Below are 14,063 nucleotides of genomic sequence, written 5' to 3'. Positions count from 1 at the left end.
CCAGCCAACTATTTTTGAATGTTTCATTGCCAAAATATTGAATATTAGGGTTTTTTTTTTTTTGCCAATTCTGGGGACTGAACTCAGGGCCTGAGCACTGATTGGGGACTTTCTCCAAGGCTAGTTCCCTACCACTTGAAACACAGCACTACTTCTGGCTTTTTCTGTGTATGTGGCACCAAGGAATTGAACCCAGGTCTTTGTGCATGCTAGGTACACGCTGTATCACTAGGCTAAAACTCCCGGCCCTGAATATCAATATTATATAAATAATAACCTATTGACATAATTTATTTGGAATTTTTGTTTCAGTGTCTGTCTTGCATTTTTCATATAGCATATTTCACAGATATGAAATTTAAGGTTGTAAACATCAGCTATTTACATTGATTATAAACATATAATCATTAAATACGTGAAATGACTTTTCTCCAGTGCAGTTCAGAAATTACACGATAACTTTCCTTTAATTTGAAAAATGATGTGTATTTAAAAATTGGTTCATCCAGCCTTTAACTCTAATCTCACCTGTTGTTGCTTTATTGAACCAATTAATCCTTTTTTGGCAGCTCTTTGGAAATCTGCTTTTCAGTGTTTGCTGTTTCTGGATTCTTTGCCTTCAGTTATAACTGCCTTGAGTTCTGCATGTCTTTTAAAATTCAGTTGTGGATGATAGATAGCCTTGATATGCAGACTATATGAACATTTTCTGCTTTTACAGAACTTGCATTTTGTGTTTACATCCCAATTTAGAAATAAAATTGGGTTAAGATCAAGACAAACTGCTCAGCCTTTGGAGGAAAAAAATTACAAAGTGAAATAACTAAATCAGACAAGCTAACTTTGGGAAGTAGAAGGTCTTTGTTCTCTCCCTCTCAATTTCTTTTTTCTCCTTTTAAATGCTGTTGAATGGACCCATTTATTGCAGATCGACACATTTAGATTACAAAACTATTCACAAAGGATACAGTAGGTGCATCTTTAAAAATCTCTCCCCTTTTTTATTAATGTATGTCAACTGTGTAAAATAAGTTATTTTATACATATGTATATATATGCATGTTTATATTTATATACATTATATACATAAATATACTTTAATCATATTTATCTCCCATTATCCTCTCTAGTCTCCCTTCTCCCTGGATACTTACTCCTCTCAGAGAGTCCCCTTCTCCCTTCCCCTGGTCTCCCCTCCTCTGATCTCCCACTTATCTCCCCTCTCTTTCCCCTCTGCTTTCCTGCCCTCCTCTGCCTTCCCCTTCTCTTGTTTCCCTTCCTGTGTCCCCTCATCTCCCGCCTCCCCCCTCCTTTGTGCCAGTTGTGAGCTCAAGACCTGGGTACTGTTCCTGAGCTTTTGTGCTCAAGACTTGCACTCTACTACTTGAGCCACAGCTCTACTTCCTGCTTTTTGTGGTAGTTAATTGTAGATAAGAGTTTCATGGACTTTCCTTCCTGGGCTACCTTTGAATTGCAATCCTCAGATCTCAGCCTCCTGAGTAGCTAGGATTATAGGCATGAGCCAATGACACCTGGCTTGCCTTTTGTCTTATAGAGTCTGCATATAAGAGTATATATGCTATTTTGTCAGAATCTGATTTATTTTGTTTAACATGATGATTTCCAGTTACATCCATTTTCCTGCAAATGATATGATTTCATTCTACTTTCTCGCTAAATAAAGCTTCATTGTGTACCAACTTTCTTTATTCATCTATTCATGAGCACCTTGGCTGAATCTATAACTTGGCTATTATGAATAGCGCTACTTCTTACATCATTATGAAATAAAGATATTTATCTATTTAATTGAAAAATATAATTTAATTTCCTTTATAAGCAAACAGAATCCCATGTCAATACCAAATGCAATTATAATCCATCTGATACTTACAAGAAAGCATATAACAGAATTCAGGAGCATTTATGACATACCCAGGAATTTACTTAAAGTTAGTTTGCCAGTCAAATGGATGAAAGCCTTTAAAATTCAATGTTTTTCTGAGCTTAAAGCAAATTCCAGAGTCCTTAAATAAAATGGTGCTCCATACAAATACCTTTAGTGATGTTTCCCAGGTTGCTCCTGGACTGCAGGATACCCTTGAGAGATTGTATTTGCTGGACTCTGCAGGGAAGAACCCTTTTGAGAAGCTGCTCTAGGAAATTTGATTTGCTACCTTTCAAAGTTCACAAAACAGCAGGGAGTGGGGCCTGATATCAAATGCTTAACATTTGTGGGAAAAGTTTAGATAATTCTAAGTGTAGTATTAAAACAAAACACATCCCTATTTAAATCAAATAACTTTGAAGTGATTCATGGTGATTGATCTCAGTTTTCAGTTTAATGAAAGGCATTTAAAAAATTCTGTCACATTCTTTAGCTTCACAATATGTGGGAGGAGAAGGGTTTTTTTTTTTCCCCCTCCAGCCCTTGAGCTGCTAAGTGTTGAAGGTTAGGGATGTGTGAAGTATTAAACATCATGTGGAGACTTTAGATATGCTTGTGATCTGTTCAATAACATTAGTTAAGCTCAGTAACACAATCCCATGTCTGCTGGGGTAGTGGTAATCTAGGTGGGTTGCTGCATTGAAAAGCTGCCCATTTTGTGATTTTTGTGCAACACAATAGTTTCAGATGAAATCTCATAACCTTGAGACAGACACATCACATCCTGAAATCCTGTTTTATTACTGAGCACCATATACTTTTTATTTGGTGGGATGTGAAGCTAGAGAGCAGAGTGGGCCTAGCATCTGAGGCTGTCTGACCTTAGAAAGTTTTAAGTTGCTTAAAATGCACCTAGAAATCTACCCCCCAGTACCTCACATGGAATGTTGCACACACACTTGGACATTTTCACACACTTACTAGAAGCAAGGACTATGCATTTTCTGGAGGGTTAAATAAACTTTTTTGTCAAATTGGCTATTTCCTAATCTTTCTTTAAAAGGTCCCTAAGTAATTGAGGATGTATGACAACTCGCTTCACATTCCTGCGTTCTATTCCCCTTTAATGCTTCACAGTTGCCTAAGCTGATGTCTCATTAAGACTTTCTCTTCCATGGCCGCATCCTTGCCAGTACCCTTTGCACTTGAGAAGTACTGTATAGACCTCTTTTCACGGTTACCAAGAAAACAAGTAGAGAGAGTGTGGTAGGGTAACGCATTTGGAACAGGGGATACCAGGTCCAAATGTTTTAAAAGTATGTAGCATAATTTGCATTTCATGAAGTATTTTGTGGATGTTGATATCTTGAGTGGCAGTTACTTCCTTCCTCATAAATTGATCAGAATTGATTGCATAAAGCACAAATGAGTAGTGCTTGACTATAGCTGTGATTAGAGTCACCTGGGAGGCTTTTGAAATATTACATGTCCATGTAACTCTAACATGAATAAAATCAGAACTTCTAGCCAGGGACCTAGTTCTGTAATTTAAAAAGTCACCAAAGTGACCAAACAGCCTAAGTTGAGATGGCTGTAACAGATCTGTAAGTTGTGAATGTTTGTGGTATGTATTACGTTCCCTCAAAACTGATAGAGTCCAGATAAGTGTCTTGGCTGGTTCTTGGGCTAGATAACTACTTATAGCAGAACAACTGCCTTAACAATGAACAGTTCAGCGATAGGGCTCTTCAAGTACATATTTAGGAAGATAAATATTTGTGCTAAATGAAGATGTTATTGATCTCTTATCTCAAATGATAAAAGATACCCACGTGTCTCTTCCTATACACACTTACTGCCAAAGTACAATAACCATTGAGAAAAATGAGATTTGTGTTTATGTATGCATATGCATGCTCCCCCCCCTCTTGTCCTGGGGCTTGAACTCAGAACCTGGGCTCTGTCCCTGAGTTTCAACCTTCTCCCCTCAAGGCTGATACTTAGAGTTTCATGGACTTTCCCACTGGGACTGGCTAGAATTGCAATCTTAAGATCTTAGCCTCCTGAATAGTTAGATACCAGTGTCTTGCATGAGATTGGTGTTTTTATAACCCTGAATTCCTTTCACTCACTGACTCCTACATGTAAAAATTTCTGATTTAACAACCTAACTCTTTTCTAGCAATAATGCTTTCCAAATTCAGGATTTTTTAATTGTAGAGTACATGATACATGTTTATTTTCTTTAATAATTACTTGTTATAAATATGGGGGGCATTTTTAACTTTTCTTCTCTATGGTTAAGCCATTTGTAAGCACCACTAGTAGTTTTATAAAATGAAATGTGTAACATTTATGGTTTCTTCTTTTCATGTCTTTATCACTATATGGCATACATATTCACTTTAAAAGAGATTGAAGAAAAACATTTGATATATTTTACTTTTAAAGGGGTATTGATTTTCATAAGTTGAAACTACCTACTTAGAAATGTAATAATCAAACAGCAAGTTTTCATTGTATAAAAATTATAATATTTTGAGTATTCCTACAGGTCAATTTGTTTGCTTTTTCATAATGTGAGGTAAAGCATACTAGGCCTGACAATAAATACTATGAACTGTCACTTTATTTTTTATTTTTTATTGTAATTAATAAAAGGGTTACATGATATTTGCCAGATAGAAGGTGCATTAATTCACATATATTGATACCCTTTCACATGTCTTGGTCCCCATTACCCTCACCTCCACCCCCCCCTCGTCTTGGTTTTCCCCCCTTCCCTATCCAATTTCAAATAACCAAATACAAATAAATCCAATATATCAGATAACAAAGTGAGATACTGTAACAATATGAGATAACCAAGGGACGAGCTGTCACTTTATTGTGGAATAAGTCTTCAAAAGCATAATGTTCTTTCCTTTAGCCTATGCACATAGAGAATAGTAGCTGTCATACTTTTTGGTATAGTTTTTTTTTATAATGCATAAAGTGTTTATCAGTAACTAGATAAAGATATTTATGTGTTCTTATTGAATGAACATTTAATGGTAGAAAGTTCATGAACTCAAAGAAAATTAAAGTTTATTTTGTCTCAGAAAGAGAGATGATTACATTTCTTTATTTAAAGACTATCCTTTTCAATTCCTTTAACTGTTTGGCTACTTGATTAAAGTTACAGATTTTTTTAAATCAAGTTACAATTCATTTTATTTGTATTTGGTTATTTGAAATTTGATAGGGAAGGGGGGAAAACCAAGACGGGGGTGGGGGGGAGGGTAATGGGTACCAAGACATGTGAAAGGGTATCAATGTATGTGAATTAATGCACCTTCTATCTGGAAAATGTCATGTAACCCTTTTATTAATTACAATAAAAAATTTTAAAAAAAGTTACAATTCATTATTTTGAAATAGTTCAAATATCATATGACAACAGTTCACTGCTTGCTTTTTCATATCTGTATTATACAATTTATGGATGGTTAACACCTTTTTAATTTAATGAAATAGGCTTCTGATATTCTTGAATCCTGGAATATAACCTTTCCAAACTATCTTGGGAGATGTTGAATGCAAAGGCTCTTTTTCACATGGACCTTCACAATTTTATGTCCTCAGTCTCTTGTGATCCTATAAACACTAGTTGAACTTGGCATTGCCTTGAAGTCATCATGAGGTAGTGGAAAAGCCTTACCTTTAGAGTCATGCTGGTATGGGAGTAAATCCCAGTGATGTGATTTTTGATAAGTTAATACTTTTGACCTTCAAGTTTTCTCTATAAGAAGTTAAAATACCTTTATTGAAGTATTTTGAGGAAAGTATTTGACATAGTGAGATAATGGAAAAACAGTTCTAATAGCACTTTGTGAGAAGAAATTATTCCTAGAGAGAAAGCAAACTGGCTGATGTCCTACCCACCCAGCTCTCCTAAGAGGTCTGCTGAAGAAGATGACTGATATATAGCTTTTTGTCAGTTTATATTGGCATTTTAGAAAAGTTGTTAACAGGCCAAGTAGGCCCTGGTGGTCAAATCTGGGGCCATCTTTGTTGGAGAAGCATCCAGCAAATTTAGAGGAACCATTTCTCATTAAAACAGATTTGATGTGTCATTAGTAATTGGTACTACTATAATTAAACATTTCAGTGAAAACTTCTGTTAATTTTTTTCCTCTGTCCTCATTATAAAAGAGCCTTTCTTATTTTCTTCCCCCTGCTTGAGTTGAACATCATTTTGATACTTAAGTCTAACCTTCTCATACCCTCCCCATGTTCACCACCTTGTAGAGGACCAGCAGCATGGGCATGTTGATGGAGGCTTGTTGCTCCAAATAAAGTGGACAGCTGTATCAGAATCTGTATTTTGACTACTTCTCAATTCAAACCTAGTCATGCTATTTCTTCCCAGATATAGCTATTTCAGTTACCATTTTAAAACATAGTTTTTGGCTTTAACATCACTGAATATCTTTGTTTATTTTTGCCACTTCAGGGGTCTGAACTCAGGGCCTAAGCACTGTCATTGGGCTTTCCTCCAGGCTAGTGCTCTACTGCTTGAGCCACAGCATTTCCAACTTTTTCTATGTATGTGGTACCAAGGAATTGAACACTGGTCTTCATGCATGGTAGGCAAGCACTCTACCACTAGGCCAAACTCCCAGCCCCTCTTTTAATATTCTTATTACTTTATTCAGTCGTAGTCAAAAGATGGTGCTTGGTCAAAGAATTTGTAAGATCTCAAACTGCTAAATCACTTAAGACATGAAAATGCTAAGTGAAAAGATGAATATGGGATTCATGGTTTTGAGTGTACTGCTATTAGTATATTAAATTTATGGACAGCAAGAAGTACACTAAAATGTGTGACATGGAGCCAGTGCCTGAACTGTTGCTCTCTTTTGGAATTCTCTGGGTGTTCTGGTCTTCCCCCAAGAGATTTTAACTTAGGTTTCTTTGAAAGTTACTATAGTTAATCTAAAACTTACTTTAAACTTCAACTATAAATAAAGACAGTATTACTGCCTTTGCTATTAAATTTATCACAAGTTTGGTACAAGTAAAGGGTTGTAATAGTTTCTTTAGAAACTTTTCTTTTTTTCTCTTGTGTTCTTTCCTCCATTGTAAGTTTAGTAAGTTTTTCCCTTTTGTTTCAGTTCTAAAGAAAATCTCTGTGGGCTTCAGGGTCAACTTGACTTCAGATTGAAATTTTGCTATATTCTTGGTTGCTTGCACCTCGAAGCCTAAATAAGCCATAAACATTTCTTAAAATGACTCATTTCTGCTTTTTACTTTATAATTTTTCACTTTTTTTAACTTAAGTCAAATTATTGTTTCTATTTTACAGTTAAAGAATCTTAATCAGAGAAAGTTCATGTGACTTCAAATACAAACCAAAGTCAGAGTTCGAATTATTCTTTACCATCAACTAGGTTCTGCTTCATTCCAAGAAATTTTCAAGTTTTGTGCTCCAAAAATTCATTTCTCAGTTAGTTATTTAGCACTTGACCTGCATGTTACCACAGTGGAAAAAAAATGTTACCAATGGTAATTAAATACCTCAACTGGCCTACAAGAAATCTATTTAAGTCATATATAACCATAAAATGATGCCTTGGCAAGAAGAATAAAAGAGAATGCTAGTGCTGATTTTGGCTATAGAGAAAAAGAAACATCCTTTTTTATAAGGACAAATAGATTTCATTAGAAAATAGAATAATGGAGGAAAGTTGTGGAGAATCTAGCAGGGATTTTTAGGTACTCTGAAGAATTTAAATTGATGACACTGTCTTAAGCCTGGTTTTACTTTATAACTTGTTTGTGTTTAGAAGTTTCTTACTAACATAACTCATGAGACTGTTATGATTATAGTCAATAAGACTGGATTTACAGTGAACAGATGGATTGTCTGAGAGGATGTTTTAGTCTACCTGGGATGCTGAAGACAACCAGCAAAACAAAAACATTCTTTTTTTCCATCTTCTTATGGAAAGGGCAGAAGTGGTTCTGCACACAGCCCCTCCCACACACCCAAGCTGACCAGCCGGTTACTACAGGTGGGAATAGCTCTTCTAAGGCCAGGAGAGAAGAGGGCCTGGAACATTGGTTATGGGAGGAGGTTGGAAGAGTATGTGCTTCTAATGACTCCTTTTTGTGAAGTATTTCTATAGTGAGAGTTTCTCTTATTTCGGCTGATACTGGGCCTTGATCTCGGGGCCTGGGGGCTATCCCTGAGCCTCTTTTTGCTAAAGGCTAGAGCTCTACCACTTGAGCTACAGCACCACTTCTGGCTTTTTGTAAGCAGTTTATTGAAGATAACTTCACAGACTTTTCCTGCCTGGGCTGGCTTCAAATCTCAATCCTCATATCTCAGCCTCCTGAGTAGCTAGGATTAAAAGCATGAGCCACCAGTGCCAGGCTATAGTAAGAATTTCTAATGCTGGGAAATAATTTCATTGATCTCATCTATTGATTACTTCCTACATTATCTAGTTACTTTTTTTTTTTTTTCCAGTCCTGGGCTTGAGCTCAGGGCCTGAGCACTGACCTTGGACTTTCTCATCTACCATTTGAGCCTCAGCACCACTTCGGGCTTTTTTCTATGTATGTGGTACCGAGGAATTGAACCCCAGGGTCTTCGTGCATGCTAGGCAAGCATTCTACCACTAGGGCAAACTCCTGGCCCCTCTAATTACTTTTTAAAATGCCTTTTATGGTTTTCAGAGTATAGAATACAGCTCATCTTTTGTCAGTAACAGGAAGGAGGATATGATCTTTGGTGAGCTTTTATTCGTCCAGCTTTGCTGAAATGGTAGACCCATTAGTGGTGGAGGAAGGCCCAATGTTTGTGCTTCTACCTCTAAGATTCCTCTTCCTGTTGATATTCCTGTTCTACCTCCTTTGATTGACAGAGTAGTTTAACTTCCATTGCTTTGTGTTAAGTTTAGCAAATGAATATTATACTGGGTATTTGGACTCAAGTGTGATAGACACTAAGTTGGAACTTATGGTGTAAAGATGTTAGGAGGGGAAAAATGGAGAAAATGGATGAGATGACACTGTTCAAAAAGAAATGTACTCATTACCTGACTTACATGATTGAATGACTCTGTACATCACCTTTACAATTAAAAAAAAGTAATGTTATGAAAGTGAGAGCTACTATAGGTACTACAATCCAAAATTCCTCTCATTGGACATTAGAAAAGATTGTATGAGGATGATTATAATTGAAATGGTTGGTTTGCATGTATGAAAGTAGAATAATTGAACTTGTTGAAACTTATTTTAAGAATAGGAAGTGAGATAAGGAATAGTGATAGGGAGGGTGAAGTTGATCTACAAACGTATGTATGTGTGGAAATGTCACAGTGCAACTCCACGTGTGCAATTTATGTATGCTAATAAAATTAATTAAGTAACTGAACACTGATAGTAACATGGAGTTGATGTGTGTGTATGTGTGTGTGTGTGTGTGTGTGTGTGTGTGTGAGAGAGAGAGAGAGAGAGAGAGAGAGAGAGAGAGAGAGAGAGAGAGAGAGAGAGATTTTCAAAATTTTCATCCTTGTACAATGAATATCTTCTGGGTACCAATATTCGGATGGATGCTTTATACATTCTTTTTGCATATTCTGCTTAGAAATGCCTGTTTAGTGTTTGATGTAGTGGGTAAAAATGTCTTTTGTGTACTGATCCAGGTTAGATTGCAGTAGATTTGAAACTAAAAAGATGATTTCTTTAGCTTCTTTATGCCCACCAGAAAATTAGAGCCAAAGAAAAAAATGCTTTATTTCCTTGTTGGCTTTCATGTGTAAATTAGATGACTAGTTTTTCTTAATGTAAATTCCTAGATTTTGCATGTTTGATGCTTAGGGTAATAGAGTAGGTTAAGACAGATGGAGGTTTTTTGGATTTTGCTGTTGGTTATTGACTGGGCAAATATGATACAGGTAATTCTCATATGTAAAGAAATATTACTGTTTTATTACATTAAGACAATTTAATCAATGTATGTACAATATAATGCCTACTTACTATTTTTTAGCATGATAATCATTGATTAAAGGAAGAACTTTTTACATTCATGTGCAACAAGTTATTTTATTTTATTTTTGGTCAGCCACGGAACTTGAACTCAGGGTCTGGGCACTGTTCTTGGGCTTTTTTACCCAAAGCCAGTGTGCTACCATTCTACCATTTTGAGCCACAATGTCACTTCCAATTTTTTTTTGTGCCAGTTCTGGGGCTTGAACTCAGGACCTGGGCCCTGTCCTTGAGCTTTCTCAGGGCTAGCGCTCTACCTTTGAGCCACAGCACCACTTCCAGCATTTTCTGTGTATGTAGTACCAAGGAATTTGTGAATGCTAGGCATCCTTCTTTCTTTTACCTATCCTAAATCAGAACGCCCACGCAGAGAATTATTGAAAAAATGAAGGATGATGTTATTCACCCACTTTCCACGATATTCTGTTTCTTAATGAGTTCTTGCACATCTAGAATGGGATGAGAAGACAAGAGTGGAGAGGAGCGGTGAGGGAAGAGTACTCAGTGAGGGCAGTGCACTATGTGCATAATGTATGTAGCTGAAGAAAAGAAGAGCTGTGCCTGTGTGTTGGCTGTTCCATCATAGATCCTGCTGGGTGCCCTCCACTCTCACAACTTCTACAAGGACCTTCATTTTCAAAGAGCGTATTTAGATATCTTTATTGTTGCCTCTTATAGCTGGGTACTATTCTGTTATTTTCTTTTGTAGAGCCAAGGAAGTGGAGCATGGCAATGAGCAATGTAAACAACGACTTTGTGGTTGTGAGCAATGGCAGCATCACAACCAGTGCCACCAACCCTAGTCCCCTCACCCCCTGTGATGGAGACCTTGCAGCCCAGCAGCTCACATCCAAAGAAGTACCAAGAACAAAAGTGAGTCCAAATGGATGCCTGCAGCTTAATGGCACAGTAAAGTCATCCTTTCTGCCTTTAGACAACCAAAGAACGCATCAGGTGTTATCCCAATGCTGCCATCCTTGCCCATACCATCACCCTGTGACCAGCCATAACAATTACCAAGAGTGCCATTCTGAGGCTGGCCCCTCAGCACCCTCTGCTTTGACCTCGTGTTGCATGCAGCCACACTCCGAATATTCTGCATCTTTATGTCCAAACCATTCACCTGTGTATCAGGCTACATGCTGTCTTCAGCCCTCGCCATCCTTCTGCCTGCATCATCCGTGGCCTGACCATTTCCAGCATCAGCCTGTGCAGCAGCACCTAGCCAGCATCAGGTGAGTGCTCTAAAGTTTTGCTGACATTTAGTATTCAACTAATTCCATGTGGCTATGACTGATCTACTTATTTTTTTCAAAATGAAGATATTTTATGGATAGTGTGAGCCTCTTAAAATGCAAATTTTCCTAGTCAATTAAGCTCTTCACTTTTCCTGGTCTATACGCTGGTTAGGAAGTCCTGATAGATCTTTTGTTCAGTAAAAACCAGTGTTGCTAGAAATGTCTGTTATTGGAGATATATTGGTAATAAGCTTATCGGAATAGGAAGCCTTTAATGAGTAACTTATAGTGGTCAACCTTTATAAAAAAAAGAAGTATAAAGCAAGTTGTTTTCTTATGCTTCTTTATGACTGTATTCATAATCTCCATTTATAGGGTTCAGGTGACTGTAATTCATTGAAATGATATGAAAGTAACATTTTCTTTCATAGAAATGAAACCTGTAATCTGTAGCACAGGACAACCTTTATAAAAAAGAAGTATAAAGCAGGTTGTTTTCTTAAGCTTCTTTATGACTGTATTCACAATCTCCATTTATAGGGTTCAGGTGACTGTAATTCATTGAAATGAGATGAAAGTAACAATTTCTTTCATAGTAAATGAAACCCGTCATCTGTAGCACAGGACTTTAAAAAATGAAATATACTAGAAAAACATATGATTCCCAGTCCTTTTCCCTATACAAGCCATGTTTTCTTTCAAATGTGTTTTTCCCATTCATTTTGTGCAGAAAAGATTTCCCATTGCAGGTGAGCAAGTGTAATATGTTTTATAACATACTAAGCATTTTGTAGATTCCAAATATTATTTCACATCATTAAAGAAAAAAAGTAATTGTACAAAAGAGCACATGCATAGTGTGTGTGTGTGTGTGTGTGTGTGTGTGTGTGTGTGTGTGTGTACACACATACTGGTCAGGCACTGTCCCTGAGCACTATTAACACTTGAGCCAAAAGCACGTCTTGCTTTTTTTGGTAGTTAATTGGAGATAAGAGTCTCACAGACTTTCTTGTCCCTTCTGGCTTTGGACTATGATGTTCCAGATCTCAGTTTCTGAATAGCTAGAATTATAGGGGTAAGCCACTGGTGCCTAGCACCAGTAGCATTCTTTTAAAAACTAAGGCATAATTTACATACAGATGCAAAGTTTGCCAGTTGATGGGCTTGGCATGTACATGTCTGTAATCTACCTCTTAATCTCACAGTGAACATTTCCATCACTTCACGAGCTTCCCTCCTACATTTGCTCTCCTTGCACTAGAGGCCATCATTGATTTGCCTTGCTTACAACTAGAATTTCGTACTTCAGCACGTATTCTTTTCTGTCACACAGTTTTTGCTCAGGAAAGACTTACCTATTTTTTTTTTAGCCAGTCCTGGGCCTTGAACTCAGGGCTTGAGCACTGTCTTTGAGCTTTCTCAAGGCTAAGAGGGAGCGGATGAGGAGAGGGAAATGGGGACAAAAACATGAGATGGGGTGTCAATGTGTGAGAAGTGCTGCACTCTCTGTCTGGCAAATGTAACTGTGACCCTCTATACAGTACAATAAAAAGAAAGAAAAGAAAATTTCACAATCATGAGAATTCATATGTTTGGATTGTAAATCATATGGTTCCACAGGGTGAAGTAAGTAAGATAGGTCTATATTTTGAAGTGGAAGCCTGCTATATATATTATATATATTATGTGCTCCAGTCCTGGGGCTTGAACTCAGGGCTACGCGTTGTCCTTGGGCTTTCTCAACGATCAATCTCTACCATTTGAGCCACAGCAGCTTTTTATATGTATGTGGTACTGAGGAATTGAGCCTGGTTCTTCATGCATGCCAGGCAAGCACTCTACCACTAACTAGGCCAAACTCCTGATCCCTAAAATGTTTTAAAGTATTAAAACTTTTTAATTCAGCAGATAACCAATTCTTTCAATATGCCAAGTTATGCCAACATTTTCTGGATTTCCATGTAGCATTTCTGAGTGATCTAATTCAAAAGGAATGGGAAACATTTATATGCTTTAAATAGTATGGCATTAAAATTTACCCGTGATTAGCAAGTGAACTCACCACTGTCGTTGGCACTGGGGCCTCAGCCATCATGGTGAACTTCAGATTGGGCATGATCACTGGGTTCATAGACTTTTCCCTATATAATTTATTTTGAATTTAACTAGGCAGAAGAAAACAATAAAAAGCTACCTACCTCATGGAATAAGAGTGTTATTTAAATGGGAACTTAAAGTTAACAAGAAGTAAAGGCTGTGACTGAATAGAGAACATTCACATTTTAAAAGGAGAAATAAAGATATTATCACTACTTAATCTGAAGGGAAAAAGTAGATAAGATGCCATATTTGGCCATTAAGAAAAAATATAATATGATGAAAAAAATTCATATTTAGAACTATCTCAAGAAATTGAGCCTTTTGGTTACTTATTATTACAGACATAAAATTATATAAAGGTACTTGTAGAGGAATGGTATATTCCTGTTTTTTTAACATATCACATAGTTTTTGTTTCAAGACTCACTTTCCTATTTTGTACATTTGTTTATATAACCAACAACGAATACTGGCATGTGCCAGGCACCACTGATGTCATTCTAAACAGATTGTGACTTATTTTTTGCATTCATAAAGTTGCAAACTGGTGGCAAAGGAGTCAGTAAATCAAATGTACTGCTATGATATTGTAGTAAATGCTGCCAAAGTTGAAAATGAATGGAAGTTACCCAAGTGGTGAGAATGCAAGTATCTTGAAGATATTTGGAGCAAAGATTCTTAGATAATATGAGAACAATTCCAGCATAGTGCAGAATAGCTAGAATGTAATGGAAGAGAGTAACAGGAGAAATGATATATGCTCAGACCAAGTCCTGAAGGGCATTGAGTACAGT

General features: G+C 36.8%; 1 protein-coding gene across 4 annotated transcripts in view; it reads left to right on the top strand.

Annotated features, from left to right (window-relative positions):
* Window positions 1-14,063, top strand: part of Disp1 (dispatched RND transporter family member 1) — a 153,756-nt gene that overhangs the window by 87,461 nt on the left and 52,232 nt on the right. For 3 of the 4 annotated variants that reach the window (XM_090341144.1, XM_090341143.1, XM_090341145.1), the window contains one exon: window positions 10,641-11,166. The exons of the other annotated variant lie outside the window; for it this stretch is intronic. In XM_090341144.1, the coding sequence (XP_090197270.1) occupies window positions 10,658-11,166 (509 nt within the window). In that variant the 5' untranslated portion in view covers window positions 10,641-10,657. The remainder of the gene's footprint in view (window positions 1-10,640; window positions 11,167-14,063) is intronic. 4 annotated transcript variants of the gene reach the window in all.

Source organism: Megascapheus bottae, chromosome 10 (genome assembly GCF_031878675.1).
Source record: "Megascapheus bottae isolate mThoBot1 chromosome 10, mThoBot2.hap1, whole genome shotgun sequence".
Lineage (NCBI taxonomy): Eukaryota > Metazoa > Chordata > Mammalia > Rodentia > Geomyidae > Megascapheus > Megascapheus bottae.
This window is presented reverse-complemented; position numbering and strand designations above follow the sequence as displayed.